The 22452-nt window shown below is 47.0% G+C and overlaps 1 protein-coding gene across 2 annotated transcripts in view; it reads right to left on the bottom strand.

Moving 5' to 3' along the window:
• Positions 1-22452, bottom strand: part of HINFP (histone H4 transcription factor) — a 95616-nt gene that overhangs the window by 6737 nt on the left and 66427 nt on the right. For both annotated transcript variants that reach the window (XM_085645908.1, XM_085645909.1), the window contains exons 8-9: positions 22270-22408; positions 4084-4208 (exon numbers count right to left, since the gene is read on the bottom strand). In XM_085645908.1, coding sequence (XP_085502034.1) covers positions 4084-4208; positions 22270-22408 — 264 coding nt within the window. The remainder of the gene's footprint in view (positions 1-4083; positions 4209-22269; positions 22409-22452) is intronic.

Below are 22452 nucleotides of genomic sequence, written 5' to 3'. Positions count from 1 at the left end.
GAGACCAAGAGACAAGTGGATTTACAGACTAAACAAAGAAAGGCAGGGTAAGATGAGATTTAAAAAGAAAAAGTATTTGGTAGAAGAGAATTGTGGCAGTTGTGGACAAATGGGTAAGACAGCATGAAGACAGAGTGAAAAGAGATAAAGAGACCAAGATTGAGAGGAGGGAAACTGAAGTGAAGTGGTGATGATGAAGGGATATGTTTTTGGGTAGAGAAATAGAGACCACGAAACACTGAATTCTCGAACTCCCCTCCACCCCCATTTCTTTATTATAGGACTTTACCAACATACCACACAGCAAGAGCACTGCAATGACTGATTGCATTTGAAAGACCAAAACTTAATTTGGTGACATTCTATCGGGGATGTACTTAAGAGTCATTTAAAACAGTAATTGTTGGGTTTACAAGAAAACTGGTCATGGAATCGGATAACTAAGGGCATTTCAATTAAATTTCTTGATACAAGCAAACAGTCTGAAAGCAAGTTTGAAGTTAATATCTATACAAACAAACGGCTGCAAGTGCACCACTCCCCCTGCAAAGTACTGTTGAAAGCCAGTGCTACAGGTAACTTAAACAACTTAAATATTAAAACATATTTGTCTAATGATGCGAGAGGCACAGAGGCACTGAAACGTATCTTCGATAGGTTTCATTAAAGTGGCTGTTCTGAAGAGAGGTTGTTAATCCCTAAAATGAAGGTGTGCATAGACACAAGAAAAATAACTTGAGCATATAAATGATCCTATCAACAATATGCGTGTCACAAAGATTAAGGACATTTGTCAAATGTGAAGACTCAAATACCAGAACTGGAGTCTAATGTAGGTGGTTGTGCTTCAAATGCTTTATTTGCAGACAGAACTCTTAACACAAGATAAAGACATTACCTACCTGGGAAAAAGAGAAAAACTAAAAATATGTAAAGTTAAGTGGGTACTATAGAGACGGGCCATACAGGCAACATCACAACACACCTCAGGAGGAGCAAGATCAGTTTCACAAATGTAGCTGTATGAAGTACTTCATGACTAAAGGTTGCCTGAAATGTTTCCCTTGGTCCAAATGCAAGGACAACAGGGGTCACAGGTTGAATCAATCAGTGGAAGAAAACTGGAACTAGGAGTAGCAAATCGAAATCATTTAATCGACGATTGACAGAAATACTAGGGGAAATGCTGAAAATGATGGCTCCTGTAACAAAAGGGGTGGTGATTAAGAGACAATAGCTCTTGCAAACAGGGAGCCAGAGGTTTAACTCGATATTCACTGTTTTATTAGAACGAGAGAGGAATATTTCCTCTTTTTTTTAAATTTTATTTTTTTAAGGATAGTGACCATAGCAAGACATAAAAATGGAATCTCTGTGGGATCCGAAAAATACTAAATTAAACATTAACCCACAGATGAGGGATAAACAACCTTGTTCTTCACAATATACAAAACAAGCAGTCTCTGGGGAAATGGAAAGCACAAGCAGTTTCTGTGGGAGCAGGCTGTTCTGACTCTTGTTACTGCTAATGAACTAGTATTGCAGCCAGCTGCAGGCTGCTTCGAATCAGGGGTGGTGGTCGTGGGGAGTGGTTGTGGGGCGGGGGGAAATTGGATACAATTTATTATTATTTTTATTTTATTTTTTTCCTGTCAACTTTGCACGCCTCTCCTTCATCCTCGCCAGCACCGGAAGCACCCAGGCTCCTGGACTCTCCCAGCCAATCACGAAGCTGCATGAGCAGCATCGCGATTGGTCAGAGCAGCCTGTTTGGCCGCTCCGGCAGTACCTGGATGCCTGGGCATGTTCTCCACGGGGAGTGCAACACAGCCCCGTGGAGAGCATAAGTGCGCATGATTGTTTGGGCGGCCCAAGAGGGGTGGCCAAACAATCATGCACACTTTGGGAGTGCAAAACCACTCCTCACTATGCTCAGCCCTGTCCCACCCGACCTGACGTGGCTCCAATCCAGCGCAGAAAAATAAAATGATAATAACGGCGTGTTATTATATTTGTCTTTTTTGCACCGCTGAAATAGTAGTAGGGTGACACTCTTCCGCCTTCGCGGAGGACCCGCCACTGATTGCAGTCTAACCGTTCCGGGTCCTGGGGGCAGTTAGCAAGTGTGCATCAATCAGGGCTGACAAGAGAGACCAATCACTTCAAAATAAAGAGACTTCAATTTCAGTAAAGCACAATTGTATCGGTTTTATGAGGTTCACAATAAAACTGAATACAAAGACAATTAGCTGCTGTTCCCTTTAATCATCACTGCTAAATAATGACGTCTTGGATGGATCCGAAACAACCCCCAGGGATAGAAATGGTGAAGAAAAGGCCATACAAGTGTATAAGCTATTAGAGAGACGGAGGCTGAAAGAATGAGATTTGGTATTTTATTGAAGACCTACAAAGGGAGGGGTCACACAAGTAGTTTGTACTGACTATTGGAAGTAATGGTAGGATCAGGTTAACATTCAAAAGATATGTTTCCTTGTGGTTGTTTTTTTCCATAAAATGGACACCCATATCTTCCGAGCCATTCTATTCAACTTGACCTGGTGGGCCAAACTTTTATTTTGTCTTACTTATCATACTGCCAGAAGCTCAGTCAGTCATCATATGGCTTCAACTATGGTTACAATACGAAAGTACCACAGCAGTTTGAGGTTACTGGGTAATGACTAACCCTGTCCTTTGCCACTGGCGTCCTCGGGACAGAATACAGTTGCACTCCAACTGAATGACAAGGCACTCGGTTGTATGATTTGACTGTCTCATGGTAGCAGAGTTGAGGGGTCATGACATACTCATGGAGGGGGGTACGGGGTTGACACTTTAGAACAGAGTATTATTTATCAGCAAATACAAATTCTACACCTCCAATGCTCATAGATACCGAACAGCATAAGTGTCTGGCTCCTTATCTACACAAGAACCGAGCCCCAACAAGTTTATAGCTCCTTAGCACTGGGCACTAGGGCTTCGGTTAATATGGAGCCCTTAATATTGCGCTCTATAGTCCGTTATATCTACTGCGGTTTCACGAGGGTCTACTCAGGCATTCAGGTCTGGGATTCTTTAAAAGCCTTTTGAAAAAGATCAAATGCTTCAGTTTACAGTTCTGGGTAATCGGTAGGCAGTGGGTTTGTAGCTAGGTTCCTCAACGGAATGCACTGAGGAAGGCACCCAGTGCATGCGTCACAATCCGATTGCATCAAAAATAGCGCATATACCTGCCAACCAAGAGGTAAGTCCGTATCTTTAAAAAAAAAACTGATGGTGGTTCCTTCCCGATAGTGTTTAAGGCTGACACAGTCTGATCACTAGTGTGCAGGTGTGGTGCGTGGAGGTTTTCAGGCACGCCAAGGTGGCGCGTTCATGGCAGAATCTCCCAGTCCAGGTCATGCAGCATATTGCTGCCCCACCTGATATCAGTTCATTCTGGCTCAGACAGGGAATCCTATGGACTACACAACTTTCCGGCTGAGACAGAGCGGACATCAGTCACTTTTATAAAGAGGGGTTCATCATAGGTACCTCTGTGACAACGAGCCCTGCAGTGATGTCTCAATCAGTAAAATGGGCTTGCACATCTTTCAAGTTCACTGGGGAAAAATACAACGGGTCTTGCAGAAAAATTAAAAGGGCAGGGCTGTACAGCTTCCACAAGCCACTCTGCCCTACTGCAAAGAGTTTTTTTTTTTTTTTTTAAAGGAAGCAAATTAAAAGAAAAAAAATACCTCGGGCTCAAAATGAAAACCTGCTTTGCCACAGATGTATAACTATTGCATGCATGTACACATTTTATTCAAAAAAGCTAATAGCAGCAGGACTATTTTTTCCTGCCTTAGTCTCTCACAATCTTTCCCCAAACAAAACAAACATATTGTAACACAAATCGGATGCAACAGCAAGAAGTGGAAGAATAAAACGTCCTTGAAATGAAAGCACTTTGATATGTCTAACGCCAAGCCATACATACCAAACTCTAAACTAAAACAGCTTGATTGTGCATGATTCTGCATCCTTCCATAGAGCTCAGATCCTCAACAAACAGTGGCATTATAAATGGAAACCTACCTGAAGCGCAGGTGGCCTGGTGGCCACTTAAACTGGTGCTTCTTACGAAGATGCAAAGTGAGATTATAGCCACGTGAGAAGCATTTGTTACAGATGTGGCACATGTACTTCGGCTCCGAATCTCCCTGGTGAAGAAAGATCATCAATTAAAAACAGGAAAACCTTGATGTACATGATACGCAATTAAGGAGTGCATGGGTCAAGACAGGCATCCTGGAAGCTTTCCAGCCTCATCTGACCCATAGCAACAATTCTTGCTAGTGAAGTGTACTTGGGGCGGGGGTTGTATCAGTAGCACAAATAGCATCCTAATCCTGAGTGCTTAATGCTGTACACTTGAATGTCCTTCCCACAGAAGTCGGTGGGTACCACAAACACATACGGTTCCATTTCCCAGCACTGCAGGTGCACTTCCCACAGGATTTCTTAACAGTGAATGAAGACTAAAGCTTTTGGCAAAATGTCTCCATGGAGGTACTGGCAGGCACGATGGATGCAAATATACATTTTGCAACGTGGAAAGCTAAGTGCTCTCGGTTAGTGGTCCCACGGACAGTGAAAAAGTTGCACATGAGCATGTGTTTTGATATCTTGATGCTTTGACAATGCTTGTCATATGCATGTTAACCCACACTGTCTGCGCACAGTACCAATAGGTGTGCTTGGTTAATTTAATAAAGTGTGCTAGGCCTGGATTCAAGGCATCCATTAACGAGGGTTTGCAAACTTCGTTTTTACGAAAGTCGATAGAGTCTGAAGGTGCTAAATTGTGGTATTTTTTCTGCTTCTGTATACGTTACAGAAGATTTTCCTGAAGACTAGACCTTGCACAAGATCTGTGCTGGTAAAATTGAAGGGATAACAGGACTGTGGCTTCCATAAATTAATATAAGCATGGTTTTCCGTCCTGGGGTGCAAATACAAGGTACTTGCACTGGGAGTCCCACTTGCACCATTTACTCATGAAGGCAAAAGGAGTATAAAAGAACACAGCACATGTAAAGGGGAAAGCAGTTTGACCAGTTGCCAGAAAGAAGCCACTCCCCTCTACAACACTCCACTCCATGCAAATCCCTCTATGCCACGCCACAACACTACGGCTGATACCACCTGAACTGGACTTCATTTCGCGGTTAATTTCGCTCAGTGCAGCGAGGGACAAAGCCTAAAATTAACCCAATGTTTCATTTGACAAGGAAGAAGGGAGACTCCATTGAATGGAAGTTGTGTTCCAAAGCTGCAGTATAAATGAAGCAGCGTTTATTTATCTTCTGGTTGTAGTTTATTTGTAGCTTATATCACAAACTATAGAAATATATCAATTTGGATTCACACTCGTAAAAGACTCATGCTCCACAGCGCTGTACACCACTAGCAGTCCATTTGGATATATTTGTTATACTCATTTTAAGGACGTGTGGCCTGGCTGCTGTTTGCTGTCTGCAAAAGGGTCACAAGTTACTTCCCAACGCGGACACCTGCTGTGACCTGTGGGTCTCGTGCTCTAATTCCGGCCAGGACAACTCCGACTTCCATCCTTCTCAGTTAAGCGAGTTTCATTATATTGGGGACAGTAACAACTTTGTCAACACGTAGAGGCTGCAAGAACAGTGATATGATGTGAGGCCTCATTAAACAAACAAAACAAGCATTGAAAATGCAATAGGTCTCGCCTTAAGTTAAAGCCATTTGCTTTGCTAATGGTATTGTACAGCAAAGCAAATGGCTTTAACTTAATAAAAGGCTAGACCTATTGCATTTTCAATGCTTGTTCCTGGTGGAATGAGTACCTGGCTTGCTGACTGAGTTTTCTTTTCCAAATGTTATAGCACTTCTGACTTTTTGGAAAAGTACAGCTACCCAACCGTCCTTTTAGAATTGACACTTCTAACACCTACCGAAACATCACTACAAATAAAAGATTGAATGTTGTCAGTCAGTCCTTTATTACTCCCAAGAGACAAAAACAAAACCAAAAGACATTTATGCAATATGCCTTGGTTTACGAAAAATTATGATAGCCCACTAGTTATTCATGTGAAAGTAGCAACTACCGTTAGTACAAATTTAGGATGTGTCCTCATCAGCAACTATCCTTCTAAACTCTTAGGTAATGCAAGAAGCAATACAATCTGCAATTCACTAAGGGCCTCATGTAGGTAAATAAATTTTACCGTTTCTTAAATACCGAGCCGTACCGAATCGGTAAATTAGAATCGGTAAGTTATATGTAGGTAAAAATTCGGTAACAGTTACCGATTCGGTAACATTCGGTAATCACGAATCGGAATTCACCGAATCGGTAAATACCGAGGTGGTATTTACCGAATCGGAAAATACCGAGGTGGTATTTACCGAATCGGAAAATACCGAATCGGTATGTACGGAATCGGTAAATAAAATCACATGACTTGACGAAACAGCTAATCCTGTGCAACCACAGCCCACCCAACCAGGAAGTGGCCACACCCAGGCAGGTGTACATAATTAGCCGACCCTGGAGAGGCTTGGAGTGCAGAGGAGAGGCAGGGAGCCGGTGCCTGTGCGAGCGGGAAAACGAACATCATGTCCAGCCAGAGAACACAGAGAGACGGAGGGGAAAGGAGGAGGAAGCTGAAATTTAGCCCCAAGGAACTCCAGGTGCTGGTGGAGGAGGTGGTGAAGCAGCACCAGAAGCTGTTTGGAAGGCAATCCCTGCAAGTGCCTGAGGCTGAAAAGCGCAACATATGGCTGGCCATCCAGGCCCATGTGAATGCTGTGGGAGTGACCCACAGGGACATAGAGGTCCTAAAGAAGCGCTGGTATGACCTGAGGATTGTAACCAAGAGGAAGATGGGCGACATCCAGAAGGAGGCCAGCCAGACTGGAGGTGGAACCAACAGGGCACCTGCCCTCACCGAACTGGAGGAGCTGGTGGGGGCCACAATCGAGCAAGAGAGCGTCGTGGGTCTTGGGGACGCCGACAGCTCTGCCAGAGCCGCCACACAACAAGGTAAGACGAAAGCACAGCAATGTAGCACCCCCTATCCCTATCCCACATCCCCCATTGTGAAACGAGAATCACACTGCAGTCCACACGTGTCAGTGCAGACAGGCAATGCATTCCGGGAGATGTAGTCAGGGAAACACCAACCATGACGTAAATGTTACAGGGCAACAAGGCATGTCACGCACTCGAGGCACAAGGGGACAGAGGACATTTTGGAATGTGAAATTATTTATTGTGACGCTTTCAATGCAGCCCTTCGGGGACACTGAGCCAATGTTGTATTTCTGTCCACAGATGTGACATCATGCAGGACAGGGCATGCTGCAGGAGAGACGGCACACCGGCCACAAATATCACCTCCAGCCAGCACAAGTTCAGACCAGTGAGCAGGCCCACTGGCAGCCGCACCACCAACACAGGCAGCCTCGCCGCAGCCAGAGCCAGCATCACCTCACCCAGAGCCAGCATCACCTCACCCAGAGCCAGCATCACCTCACCCAGAGCCAGCATCGCCACTCATGTTTGAATCACCGGCCACATCTCCGCTTGCAGGTGTGGGAATGAGGAGGCGTCCAGCAGCCAGGCTACGAGCCTTAGACACCTCGTCAGACGACAGCATGGGCCCTGAAGAACTCACCAGGCCCCAGGAAGGGAGCCATGCCACTGTGCCCCACACCTCACAGGCAGCACAGACGGGAGCAAGAGGGCGCCGCAGGTCGCGTGTCCAGAGTCCACCAGCACCCATTGACGGCCATGGTGTCTTCTTGGGTCTCGAGGGCCAAATGTTGAAACAACAGCGCCTGCAAACAAAGGCAGTCATGACAGTCCAGAGGCACATGCGGGTGATGAAAACTACATTAGTCAACATGGACAATAACATCAGCGGCATGGCTGCGGGCATTCGGGACATGTCCCAGTCAATCCAGCAGTTGTGCAGCAAATTAGATGCTGACATCGAGGCACGGCGCCGGGAACGGCAGAGAAGGGACACTACCAACAGGGCACTCAACCGTCTGGCAACTGCGACTTCTCTACTGTGCCGGCGCTCTGTGACGATGCAGGAGGGCCTAACACACTGCTGCAGCGACCTGTCTCGGGGGATGGTGCAGGTGACAAGTGCACTAGGGGTGCTATTTACTAGTCAGGCGTCGACAACTGCTGCAGGGGATGCTGCGGAGAGCATCGACACCAGCAGCAGGAGCAGCATCACACCCCCCGTCCCAGAAGGACGCAGGAGCAGCAGGCGGCTTGGGGTTGGCTCTAGTGAGGATGCACAGGCCGTGCCATCCACCACTGCAGCGCGTATGCGCAAACATTGATGTGGCCCTGCTCAGCCACTTCCCAATGGGTGACGTAACCCTGGACATACTCCTTGTATAGATGGTATATTGCCAGATTGGCTTGTTCATGTGTTCATGGCGTGGTGCCACATTAAAACTACGTCATGACTAATCACAACTGGCTGTGTCCCCTTACTTACTCAGAAATAGTTGCATGTGATCTCTGTACGTCTCTCTCTCCCATCGATTGCAGTTGGCACTCTAGCTGCGTTGCCCTGTGGCTGGCCTGACTCATCCTCGTTGTCCTCAAAATATGTTAGTTCCACATCTGTACCTTTTTTCGTGGCAAGGTTGTGCAGCATTGCACAAGTGGCAATAATCTTGCAGCAGGTGATGGGTGTGTACTGGCGTGCGCCTCCGCTCTTGTGGAGGCAGCGGAACCTGCTCTTCAGTAGTCCAAACGTGCGCTCCACCACATTGCGTGTTGTTTTGTGTGCCACGTTGTATCGTCTCTCACTCTGGGTTGCTGGGTGTAGGTAGGGAGTGAGGATGAATGACCGGCATGCATATGCACTGTCGCCTAGATGAGTTAAAGGGATACATCAGTCACATGCTTCTTTACACTATGATTTGCAGGTTGCAAGGGGCGTCACTGTTACTCACCTAGCAGGTATCCCTCTCCAAATTCTCCGGCACTCAGTCGTGTGTAGATCCCACTATTCTGGAAGATGTACGAGTCGTGGGTGCTCCCAGGAAACTTTGCAACAATATCTGTGATGATGTTCCCGGCATCACAGATCACCTGCACATTGATGGAGTGGGTGGACTTCCTGTTCCTGTAGATGTGCTCTGTGTCAGCTGGTGGACAGATTGGGATGTGTGTACCATCAATACAGCCGATGACATGGGGGAACTGTGCCATGTGATAAAAGTCTGTTTTTGTTTTCTGCAGTGCTGCCTGTGTGTTGGGGAAGCTGATGTAGTGGTGCATTCTCTGCATCATGGCATCCAGGAACTTCCTGAAGAAACGTGACAGGCAACTCTGGGATACACCACCCACCGCAGCTATCACCACCTGATAACTGCCGGATGCCAGCAGATGTAGGCTGCAGAGCACCTGCACATGTGGGGGTATGGCGTGCGCCCTTCTTATTGGCTGGTCCAGGAGTGGGTGAAGGTCCCTGATTAAGTCCATGATGGTTTCGGGGTGTAGCCTGTACCTCTCATGTATCTCTGCATCAGTCAGGTGGAATAGTGTGATGCGCTGTCTGTAGATGCGTTCCTCCCGTCGCCAAACCCTCAGTCCTGCTGCCTGTAGACGTAGGCGCCTTGCAATGACATACATAGCGGCCATGTTGTCCACGCTGTTGCATTTTGGGATTGCTTATATGCACTGTTGATGGTTACCACCTGCTTTCAATCCGTGTTAATTACCGACTCTTATTTACCGATTTTCTTGGATTTCTTAATTACCGAGTGCTCCTACATGTCATTTTAATTTTTACCACTTCATATTTACCACTTCATATTTACCGATTCGTTAAGTATGTATTCGGTAAATCTGATTCGGTATTTTAGAATTCGGTAAATATGATTCGGTATTTACCGCCTCATATTTACCGAAAAGTCGTTTTTGGACTCCTACATCTCACTTGTCTGAATACCGGTCGGTAACGGCATATTTACCGAATATCGGCCGTTACCGACCGGTATTTGGCTACCTACATGAGGCCCTTAATCTTTAACAATGCATTCGCTATTATGAAAGTGGTTTTGCAGCAAACAGTGTCATCTTGTGCATATACTCACATGGAGGCTTGAATGATCTTGCTAGAGGTGTATGTAATTGTTTAGCTCCCTTTGAACATTTTTAACACTTGTATTTGATATTTACTACTTAAGTATGCTGCAGTAACTGATAAATGTAGTCTTAGTGATGCGTCGATAAGACCTCATCCCAATAAATATAGAAGATATTTAACCAGCACTTTCGATCAGTTTTCACACCTTGATAATTATTTCTTGAATAGCACTTTAAATATGTATTCCATTTGCAAGCATACCATTTTCTAGTTGATGGCTTTCTGGCTTTTTTATATAACTTTTATACAGGTTTCAGGACGGTTTACATTTTGAAGTTCTGGGATCTAAGAAGCCAGGCTACAAGTTACAGACTCCGAATCTGGACGATTTATTCTCCCTACACTATTAATGTAATTTTGATCTGGAATTTGAGGCTATTAGGATGTCTCAATTCTACTAGCTGGGGAAATAAATTTATAACAGGCAACCTGGCAGTTATCAAAATAAAATCCATTGCAATGTCTTCAACTTGTATATTACAAAAAAAAGGTAGTAAAAGAATGCACATATAAATAGCCTGCACCAACATTTCAAAATTGCATTAATCTCTGGCTATATCTGTTAATGAGTAGATGCAAAGATTTGCCATTCTAGATTTTATCTTGTGGCAAACTGATCTATTTTTGGGCTGCTTCACTCAAACTGCTTTACTCACTTCCTCGGTTTCACTTATTACAACACTTACTCGCTTATTGATTTTCACTCTCAGTAACCCTCTCAAACACACTAAAGTAACACACTGTCACTCAGTATCATTCTTTCTTCATCACTCACAAACACACTTTCAATCATACATGCACAGAGAAACAATACTGATTTTTTCCCCACTTGCCTTTCTTTGTTTGCTGGCAACACAGAGGTTCCATTGCAGCAGCAGAGTAGGAAACCAGTGCTGGACATTGGAACCAGACGAGACAGAGCAGCAGGGCCAGGTGGAAGAGGAGAACCCCCCTCAAGCTCTCTCCTAGCTTCGTGGTAGAACTGGAAGCAAAGCCCTAAAAGGTGTTTAGACAGTGCTGGGGATCCTGCCCTGCTGCTCTGTCTGGCTCCTCATTGGCCTTAGGGATGCACTGATGTGCTCCATGAAAGCCCCATTTTAGCAGACATACTGTGGTGCACGAGGCATGTGCAGTAGATCTGCTAAATAAACAAGCATTTGCAATGCAATAGGTCTTGCATTATGAGAGTTTGAGCTATTGCCATTGCAAATAATGCCTTTTATGTGTTTTGAAAACCTGCAAGCTGTGCATAAACACGCACTTTGTATTTGCAGTCCATGCTTGTGAGAAGCAAAGCTGGCAGTAAGAGGTGCAGTTACTGCCAGCCTTGTAAACAAGGACTATAAGCAAAAAGTGCTTGTTTATGCACCACTTGCAGGTTTTCAAACCACAAATAAAAGGGATAGTCATTGACACGCCTGAGTGGTGATTGGAAGTAGAAATACCCCCTTCCAAGAGAGGAAAAAAAGGGGGCTGCCATGGAGGGGCTCAAATGAAGGACCCATGAGTCCTGTGAGTACCATGTCGAGATTCCACAAAGGTGCTGGTGGGACCCGGGGAGGAATGACCATTTTGGGACCCTCCACGAAAGCTTTAATGACCAGTATCCTGAAGAGAGGGATGTGTGGTCTATTCTGAAGGTAAGCAGCCACAGCGGCTAGATTTATCGTATGGAGGTACAGGCTAGCCCAGAAACCTGCAAGTGAAGAAACAGATGTCTTGTACTGTGGCTTTCAATAGCCCAATATCTTTTGAGTGACCCTAGCAGACAAATCTCTTCCATTTGATTGCGTCATTATCAGTATGGTCCTGAAAGACAATCCCTCTCCCTTTGTCAGCTGGCTTGACTATGATGGAATTGTCATCCCTTCCATTCCTTACAATATTTCCCTTTCTGAAAGGCAAACACTCATTGAATTTTTGCGTCCTTACGTACGTGTTTAGGAACCGTAGATCCAGGATGGGTCTGAGTGTTTCGTCCACCTTTGGTACCAGGAAGTAGTTTGAGTACACTCCCTTGTTCCTCTCCTTGAAAGGTACTGGTTCTACGGCCTCCTTTTAGAGCAGCTGTAGTGCCTCCTCTGCGAGTTGTGCTAGCTCCTGTCTCGAGTGTTCCCTTCTTTTTGGTTTTCTGTTTGGAGGGCTCCTTTCCAACTCTATGCAGTATCCGTACTGAATGATGTTGAGTATTCATTTGGCTGTAGTAATTTTTTGCCATTCCCGGAGGAAAAGCCTGAGTCTTCCGCCTACTGGTGTTGCATGCTCGTGGGCGTTTGGTTTGTGTACCCCCTCCATTTTGTTCCTTTCGTGCTCCACCCTCGGAGGTATATTGTGGGTGAGCCATCTTCTTCGTGCAAAGTCACTTTGAGGTGGGTTGGTCTTCCCCTCTTCTTCTTTGTCCTCGTCCGTTCCCCCTACCGCGAAAGGACTGGCCTCTAGGCTGGTACTGCCAGTTTTGTTTCTGCTGCCCCTGTTGGCCGTGGCTCTCGCCTTGCTGGAAACTTTGGTGAGATGTTCCTGGCTGGTTGCCTCTCCTTCCGAAAGGTCTCCGAGTCGGGGTACCTCTTCGCATCCCCGAATTGCAGGGCCCCCATGGACCTTGCCATCTCATTCTCTTTCTTGAGTTGGGTGAGCTTCTCATCCACCGGTGCCCCGAACAGTGTCTCTCCGTTGAAAGGAGTATTCAGAATATTATTCTGGACCTCTTGTTTGAATCCTGAAATTCTGAGCCAGGCCTGCCTCCTTTCAGTGATTCCTATCGCCATCAGTCTGCTTGAAGTCTCTGCCCCGTCTAATGCCGTCTTAAGGCTATATTCTTCCCCTCTTCCACTAGATGGGAAGCCCTCTGTTGGTATTGTTCGGGTAGATGTTTGATTAGGTCCCCATCTCGCCCCAATGTTGGTACTGGTGCCTGTTCAGTAGCGCATTTGAGTTCGCCATGCACCAGTGCATTGCGGCGTTCCTCTCCATTTTCCTTCCAGTGAGGTCCATCCTTCTGCTCTCCTCGTCAGGAGGTGGCCCCGAGGTCGCCGGGACATTGGCCCTTTTTCTGGCCGTGGATGCAACAATGGAGTCAGCAGTGACAGTTCCCTTGATATATGGCGGGTCCTGTGAGGAGTGTTTGTATTTCTTTTCTGTTCTGTTCTGGGCGTGATGGATCGGCATGTTGCTGGGTCCTTGAACGCCTCTTTCCCTTGGTTCATCACACTTTGGAGCATGGGGAGGAACTGGCTCCTAGTTTGGATGGGTAGCAGTGTTTCGAGTAGAAAATCTGCCTTTGGTTTCTCTTCCTCTAGTTTCACGCCAAAAGTTGCAGCTGCGCTTTGACGACCATGTTGTACGCCCCAATGTCATCTAGCGGCAAAGGCCTCGAACGATAGATCTCTACGGGCTCTTCTGGGTTTTTGGTGTCGAGGTCCTGCCATTCCAGAGTCGTCGACGGTGCTGAGCCGTAGATAGACTGCTCCTCCTCCTCTTCTCCCTCATAATAGAGATCTTCTTCCCCTTCTTCGGGAGCTTTCGACTGCTCTTCGGCATCAAACTCTTCCTGCTCCTCGACTTCGACGAGAACCGTCGCCGGTTTCGCCGGGATTGTGAATCTCTTCATCGAACTCCTTCCTCTGAAGGATGCTCTCCATCTTCGCCTCGAGCCTTCTCTTTTTATTCTCCATTTCGGAGGCATGATCGGCGTCGAGCGCTGGTCTTTTTGACGGAGCTTGCGTCGACGCGGCCTTGACTTTTGAAGTTGAACGCCCCACCTCGTGGGCCTGTTTCGACGAACCTTGTTTTTTGGCGGCCTTCGGCACCTGGGAGTCCTTCTCGAAGGATCCGCTGGGCCTTTCGTCCTTGGATCCACTCGCGGTCGTCGAAATTTTCGGCGCCGGTGTTCCTTTCGAGGACTTTGACTCTGGTTTTTTCGAGTCAGTGTCTGGTTTTCGGGGCCCTTTCGGGGTTTTTGTGCTCGACGTCTCTCCTACCTTGTCTGACGTTTTCTTATCGGTCTCTGCGACCGTGAAGTCATCAGGTCCCTCGGCGATGTTGTCTTCATCATCGGTGGAGAGGCCCAGGTCGTACAGAGACGGGGCCTTACCCTTGCCTTCCATGTTGAAGTTGGCTCTTCTCTGCCTCTCTCTCACCCGGAGGGTCTTCGGCGTGAAGGCGGAGCAGGCGTTGCAGTCCTTGCTTTCATGGTCGATAGGCAGGCAAAGGTTGCAGACCGGATGTTGGTCCTTCTGCGCGTATTTGTGGTGGCAGTTACGGCAGAATATAAACAGTGTTTTGTCCATTCCTGCGCTCAGAGTCCCTGAGTGCGCATTCTCCGTTGGACGTCGAAGATTTCGATGTTCTCTTCCTTCTTCGTCATCCCGGCTCTATGTTCTTCCTCTCTGTAGTCTTCGCTTAACTTCCCTTCGATTAAACTCGTGCTCTTCTTCTTTCTTCGTTCAAACTCTGGAGCTTCTCATTGACGATCCAGACCCAACAGCGGAAAAAAGAATCTGAAGATGGCGCCCCAAAGGTGGGACTTCCGCAGGAAGCACGCCGACGTCACGAGAGGTACACCAAATGGTGGGACGTCGACGCCCACCTGGGCTACAAAAAAACAAAAAAAACAAAAGAAAGACTACGAATCCGGACCCAACCACCAGATCGCGGAATAATGCACAGCATAGTGAATCCAGAAAGATTCACGCTGCAAAAGAAGTTACTTACTTTCGGTAATGATGTATCTGTAAGACATATCAGTTATGGACTCCTTACTTTAGAATTACCCCCAGGCGTCAGACTGGATCCGGAAAAAAAAATTCTTCAGCAATACACCTGCACTACTGTAGTTGGCATCGGTCGACTCCGCGTCCGTCGTCGTGGTCGCCGGGATGACGTTGCGGTGCCTACTTATACGCCGCCCCTGTGCGCGGACTTCAGTTCTCACACGACTTTCCATGCCAGAAGCACAAAGCCATGAAAGACACCGACCACTGGTGCGCCACACTAGGGCCCTGCTAGGGAGTCCCTATCCTTGGAAGTCAGTTCGCACAGCGGGGAGGATGGGTTGGGAGGTCAGGAATCTGTAACTAATATATGTCTCTTACAGATGCATTGTTACCGAAGGTAAGTAACTTGTTCAAGTGAAAGATACTATTAGTTATAAATTCCTTACCTTAGAATAGATACCCCAGCAATACCAACCCGGGAGGAGGGTCTGCAAACCAAGTTCACACCAGAAAGTCCTGGAGGACAGAACGGGCAAAGTAGCCATCCCTCCAGGCTTGACTATCCAGACAGTAATGTCTGGTGAACGTGTGCATAGAAGCCCACATGGCCGCCTGGCAGATGTCGATGAGTGGAACAACATGAGACAAAGCAGTAGCTGCTGCCGTAGCTCTAGTGGAATTAGCTTGCAGCCCCACTCGAGGCTCCTTTATAGCCATAGTGTAACAAATCTTGATACAAAGGATGACCCATTAAGAGATGGTACGCTTTTGCACAGCTCAACCTATCTTGGCACCCACATAGCCAAGGAAGAGTTGATCGCCCACCAGGAAAGCTTTCGTGCTGTCAAGATAGAAAGATAGCGCACGTTTGCTGTCCAGACGGTGGAGTCGCTCTTCCTCCTTGGAAGGGTGCAGAGGCAGGAAAAAGGTGAGCAGAGTAATAGTCTGTCAAATGTGAAAAGAAGTGATAACTTTAGGCAGGAATGAGGACCTCGTTTGAAGCACCACTTTGTCCGGATGGACCGAGAAGAAAGGGGACTTAGAAGAAAGAGCCTGAAGCTCACTCACTCTGCAAGCAGAAGTGATGGCAACAAGAAAGGCAGTCTTAAGAGTGAGAAGCATAAGAGGACAGTTGTGAAGAGGCTCGAAGGGTGGGCACATAAGGTAAGTCAGACAAGATTCAAGTCCCACTGAGGCACCACGAAAGGAGATGGAGGAAAGAGATGAATAATGCCCTTAAAGAACCTACTCATAACAGGGGACTTGAACAAAGATGGTTGATCTGGTAGCCGAAGAAAAGCAGAAATGGTTGACAGGTAGCCTTTAAGAATGCCCAGAGCAGAACCCTGCTGGGCCAAAGAGAGAAGGAACAAAAGAACCTCAGAAAGAGGGGCAGAAATGGGATCCACAGCCTTTGCTGTGCACTATGCCACAAACTTATTCTATCGATAAGCGTATACCGTCTTAGTGGAGGGACGCCTGGCTGCCAAGATGACATTACAGGCTTCGTGAGGAAGTTCAAAAGCTGTCAACTGTCACCACTCAATCTCCACGCAAGAGGTGGAGGCTGGAAAGGTTCGAGTGGAGGACCGTCCCATGCTGCTGCGACAGAAGATCCTCCCGAAGGGGCAGTCTGATCGGAGAATCGATAGACATGTTCAGGAGTTCGGGGTACCATACTTTTTTATTTTAATGAGCGTAGGGAACACACATAGTACAGACATATTTGCAAACTCTCCAATCGCATATAATAAATAGACAACACGTTTAACAAATTTCATAATCCACTAGTGCATAATAAATATGATCCACAAAGTATACTAAGAGGCAGAAAAGATAAAACCTATTGCATATTAAGTCTCATTTTCATAATCCACTAGTGCATAATAAATATGATCCACAAAGTATACTAAGAGGCAGGGGGTACCAGACTCTTCATGCCCAATCCGGTGCCACAAGAATGACTTGGGCCCGGAAGCGCTTAATCTTCTTCACCACTTGGGGCAGAAGTGGTACAGGCGGAAAGGTGTACAGGAGGTCGCAACTCCACTCGCGATGAAAAGCGTTGCTGAGCGAGTGACGCCTTGGAAACTCCAACGTGCAAAACTGTTGACATTGCGCGTTCTCTGCGGTGGTGAACAGAACTAACCAAGGCTCTCCCCACTGCTGAAAGAGACCTTGCTTCACCTCTGAGTGAAGACGCCTTTCGTGAACCACCAGGCACCGGTGGCTGAGTTTGTCCACTCTGGCGTTCAGAGAACCTGGCAGGTGTTGAACCACTAGGGTCATACCCTGATGTCTCAGCCATGTCCAAAGGCGAAGGGCCACTTGACAAAGGGTCCACGACCCCACCCCCCCTTGTTTGTTGCAGTACCACATGGCGGTGGTGCTGTCTGTGAACATCTGCACTGCCTTCCCCTTGAGGGAGGGAAGGAATGCCTTTAGTGTTAAGCGAATCCCCCGGAGCTCCAACAAGTTGATGTGAAACCCAGACTCCACCTGAGACCAGACTCCTCCGATCTCTGCCTCTCCCAAGTGGTCGCCCCATCCCAGGAGTGATGCATCGGTCACCACCGTGAGTTCTGGTTGGGGAAGGGAGAGGGATCTGCCCCAGGCCCAATCTTGGTTCGTTAACCACCACTGTAGTTGTTGCACAGTTCCCTCCGAGATCTTGACGTAGTCGGAAAGAATACCCTGATGCTGAGCCCACTGGAACTTCAGGTCCCACTGCAGAGCCCGCATATGCCATCTGGCATGATCTACTAGCAGGAGGCCACCAAAATCCGGGATAGAGGCTGAAACATCAGTATCATAGCCCGGACTCACTGCTCGGGAGGATAAGCCAGAACCTGCAGTGTCCAGAACAGCTCCGATGAAAGGGAGCGGCCAAGAGATAGTCAGGTGTGACTTCGGCACGCTGATAGTGAACCCCAGCGACTGCAGGAGGTCCGCCGTAGTCTGGAGGTGGGAGACGACAGCCTGGGGCGAGCTCGCCTTCAACAGCCAGTCGTCGAGATAGGGGAAGACTGGAACCCCGGATCTGCGCAGACGAGCTGCGACCACCACCACTTTTGTAAACTCCCGAGGGGTACTGGTCAGGCCGAAGGGGAGCACGGTGAACTGAAAATGCTTGCAGCCTACAGTGAACCGCAGGTAACATTTGTGGGCAGGCAGAACGGGGATGTGAAAATAAGCGTCATGTAAGTCCAACGCTACCATCCAGTCTCCAGGGTCGAGGGCAGAGAGGACCTGAGCCATGGTTAGCATTTTGAACTTCTCCTTCCGGAGGCAGCATTTGAGGGCCCTGAGGTCTAAGATTGCACGCAGGCCTTTGTGCTTTTTGGAGATCAGAAAGTAGCGGGAATAGTAACCATGACCTACTTCTGGCGCAGGAACCCTCTCAATAGCTCCCTTGGCCAAGAGAGCTGAGACTTCCTGGCGGAAAAGTGCCAAATGATCCTCCGACATGCGATCGAAAGACAGTGGCATGGAGAGAGGGGTAGTCTTGAAGAGGAGGGAGTAGCCCCTCCGGACTATCTGCAAAACCCACCTGTGTGTCATGATGGATTGCCAGTGGGGGAGGTGATAGCGAATTTCTGCCACTCACTGGCCGTAAATGGGAATAACGTTTATTTAGAGGATTTCCTCCCCTGTTTTATCTTGCTAATCCACCATTAAATCTACACATACTAGGCCCCTCACACCCATGGCACCTAAACGGCAAGGAACAAAAGATCTCCGGTAAAGAGCCCCTTTATGGGTGCCCGTCAGGTATTGCAGTACCGACCAGACGAGGAACAGGCCGATATGATGAAGCATAACACCTAGCTTGCTGGATGTGTGAGGGCCCTAGTTCCGAAAGGAGGAATTCCCTCCTCCTTAGACGACAACCTATCAACGTGATATCACATGAACTCTTACTGTGTTCTGTGACCCACTGAGGAACTTCGTACTCATTTCTTGTCGTATATCAGGGCCCGTACGTTGGACCTTTCCAAAAGCCCACCGTCCCTAATCATCGATTGATATCTTTCATTGTTGCCACATTTTAAATAGTATTACTCTGATAAATTTCCCTTCTTCAACTAAAGTGTCTAAGAAGTGGAATCTACACCTTTTTTGGTTCTCTACCAGAGCCGGTCTTTGGACATAATAGGATAGGATGCCTCTTTCAGCACCTCTAGCTTTTCTATACATGTTCTTTCTTTTAACTCCAACACCATATTTTTCAATGTTTTTTCTAGGGTTGGATGCCTTTTCCATGGCTCGAAGTTATTTTATTAGAGGCACTGTGGATACACTATCTTTAGTTTTGTGCTAGTCTGTAGAATGTACTCAGGAATAGAATGATGTGCTGTGAATAGGCGTATAATACACCAAAGTCCGTATACAACCTATTTCCCCCTGAGCCTCCTCTACACAACACACTTTTACTACAAAATAAGGATTGGGCCCTTTTTTTTGCTTCAAGAGAATAGACTCCTCCATAAAAAGATTGCATCTTTTCCCAATATGCCACCATTTTTTTCTCTATAATCTATTTTTGGTTTAAGCAACAAAGTGCATAGCAGTCTTCCAACTAACGGTCTCTTGGTAAGCAAAACATGCACACCAGGTGTTAGTTAGTAACAAACTTGGTTGCAGTTCTGACAAAACTAAATACTGAAAATCTGTGTTGATAAGACACAGCAACGACCGAAATAAATTCTCATATTTAGTTGACTTAAAAAAAACAAAAAAAAACTGTTCTCTTTAACGGTGGCGGCTGGTGCATTGTAAAAGTGGTGAGCCAGAAAGCTGCAAGTTGAATCAAACATAGTTGGGGGATGCAGGAGGTTCTCCCCTCACAAGAGAGTTTGAGAAATAAGGGGGTGTAAAAGAAGAATTTTCAGTATATCTTTCGATAAAGCTTATTACCATTTTTTTAAAGAAGCAAATGGACTCAGTTTTGCTGCTCTCCCAGCTCTCACACAGACATTACTCACCCTACATTCACAGACATGTCACCCCTCTCACCTTACAGTTAGACGCACATTGCTTTGCTCACCCTTCACTCAGAGCATACTGCTCACCCTGCACAGGAAAACTCTTCTCCTTGCACTCATACAGTGTTCACACACGACCAGTGGACTCTCATTGCTCATCCAGCTGTCAAAGGCACACCACACACCCTGCACTCATACAGCATCCTCACTCACTCTACACTCAAAGGCACATTACTCACCCTGCACGCACAAAGTATTCCTACTCACACTGCACTCATACACATGCAAACTTCTCTTTCAATGTCTTGGCATAGGTACAGGGAGGCCAGGACAGTTAGACTCACTTCAGCTGGTAGGAGATAAAGACAAGGGTCTGTAACAATCAAGCACTCATGCATTCATTTAGTTGCAGTTCAAGAGACAAGTGTGCCACTGGGCATCAACATGGTCCATTTATCTCTCAAACTAATCAATGTATATTAATGGAATGGTATTTAATTTACTCTGCATGTGTCTGTTTAAACAGCATAGGCTTGTGTAATTGCTGCCAGATTTGTACTGCTCTCTGAAAGTACACATTTCAGCTGCTAGCCGGTATTTTTACTTACCTAATGCAGACGTCCAGCTCTCCCACGAGGCAACCAGCAAATTAATGGAGACCTGCAGGCTGGGAGTGCAGCCTGGCTTCAATCCACAAAGGTGCATGCAGCTTCAAAAGGGTGAGCATTGGGCAGCACTGATACCTGTGGAATCCTGCTGCGCGTGGCAACGATTGTTGCAGGACCAAAAAAGCTGCTATCTGCGCAGAATATGGTTTTCACACGTTACTTTGTCCCTCAAGTTTGTCAACTGCCAAATACACTGCGGGACCCTACTCCAGCAAGTCCTCTGAAACAAAAGCATACTAGCATATGGGGTTGGGAAGGGGCTTGCATGTTTTTTGGCAGCTAATCAGCCCTTCCTCTTGTCTCTGACATTACGTGGACCCCGCCCAAGGTCACAGGCCTTTAAAGCCCAGATCCAAGCAAACACAATGGCATTGAAAAATGCGGCACCCACCAACCTGATCAGGGCCGGTTCTAGGATTTGCAGAGCCCCGGGCCAAAAGGGAATGTGCGAGGCCCCTCTAATTTACTTAAGTGACACAGCTCAGGAAGCTGCTTTGTGCAGACCCCTCCTGGGCCTCAGCTCCTCCTCTCAGCCTCCTACAAGCACCTCTTTTACAGCTCCTGTCGGGCTGAAGGTGTGAGAATTGCTTGAGAATTAACACTGCGAGGGCGCTAAAGTACTGGACAATGGGGACCCGCAGTGTCTCTGAATGGTCTCCTTGCAATTGGGACAAGAGGAAGTGTCTCCGTCCCATAGGCCTCCCAACAACATCCCGAGAGGCCTGGGTAAACCCTAATTGCAAGGAGACACCTTTCTTTCTGTTGGATCGGCAGGGAAATAACAGCACACACAATCGGTGCGGGCCCCATGCTGGTAGGCAGAGTGTGAGGCCCTGGGCAACTGCCCATGGCTAGCGCCGGAATTGACCCTGAGGATACAACCCTGACTTGTGCCTCCAGGGTGAGTAATCTCGCACCCAGCCGGCACATGCGCAGCGGTTTTCACTTTCATTTTTAAATGAGTTTCAGGTTACTTTCTGGCTGAAACAAAGCACTGCGAAGCCTTTCAGTAGCAACCCCATGTTTTTTTTTAATGTATGTGTAAGTGGGGCAATGCCCACTACGCCTCTTAATGCCAGTCGTCCCTGCTCCTCAATGTCCAACCATAGACTGGCTTATAATCTCTGTGTCTTGGAAATCCTTTGACTGCATCAATATTTTCCTGTTCTTCTTCGAAGCTCTTCCATGATAGGTCCGATCCCACCAGCTGACAAAAATCGAAAATGGATGTCACGTATTGGGGCACTGTGGGTTTATGGTGTATGATATAGTGAGTCATGCTGCCTCTGCCCTCTGATGCACATCCTTTACACAAACTTTAAAGTTTCAGAAACATTCATGGACCGAGCCAGTAGGTAGAGGAATAGTGGCTCTTGGTTCAGAAAGGATTTGCTTTGTAATAGACATGCACAAGAATTCAGGGCAAAACAGACCACCCATTGAGCTCGGTCTTGAGATAAACTCAACCTTTGAAAATCTACTCCTCATTTTTAATGCCGACATGTACTGCTACTTCTCCTCGCAGCAAGGCTTTAACCCCAGAGATACAATATTTGGCCTAACCCACTGTGCCACAGTCTTCCCACTATAAGGTCTGAACCCCCCCTGTATTTCATCATCTCTGTCCTGAGGACCCTCCCAACTCAAAACAAACCCTCCAAACTCCAACAATCGCCCCTACATTACATACCTCATGAACTTTTCGATTGTGTACTTTGATGGAGGCTATTGAGCGTGCAGTGAAGTCACAGTTCTCAAACTCGCAGTAGTAAGCGGGGCCTTTGCTGTGAGTGTCCAGGTGTCTACGGAGATCAATAAAATTCTTGCAGCTATTGAAAAATAAAAAAGGAATAGGAAATAAAATGTACGTATT

The sequence above is a fragment of the Triturus cristatus genome, chromosome 3_1 (genome assembly GCF_964204655.1).
Source record: "Triturus cristatus chromosome 3_1, aTriCri1.1, whole genome shotgun sequence".
NCBI lineage: Eukaryota > Metazoa > Chordata > Amphibia > Caudata > Salamandridae > Triturus > Triturus cristatus.
The sequence above is the reverse complement of the archived record's forward strand: the minus strand, read 5'-3'. Positions and strand labels throughout refer to the sequence as shown.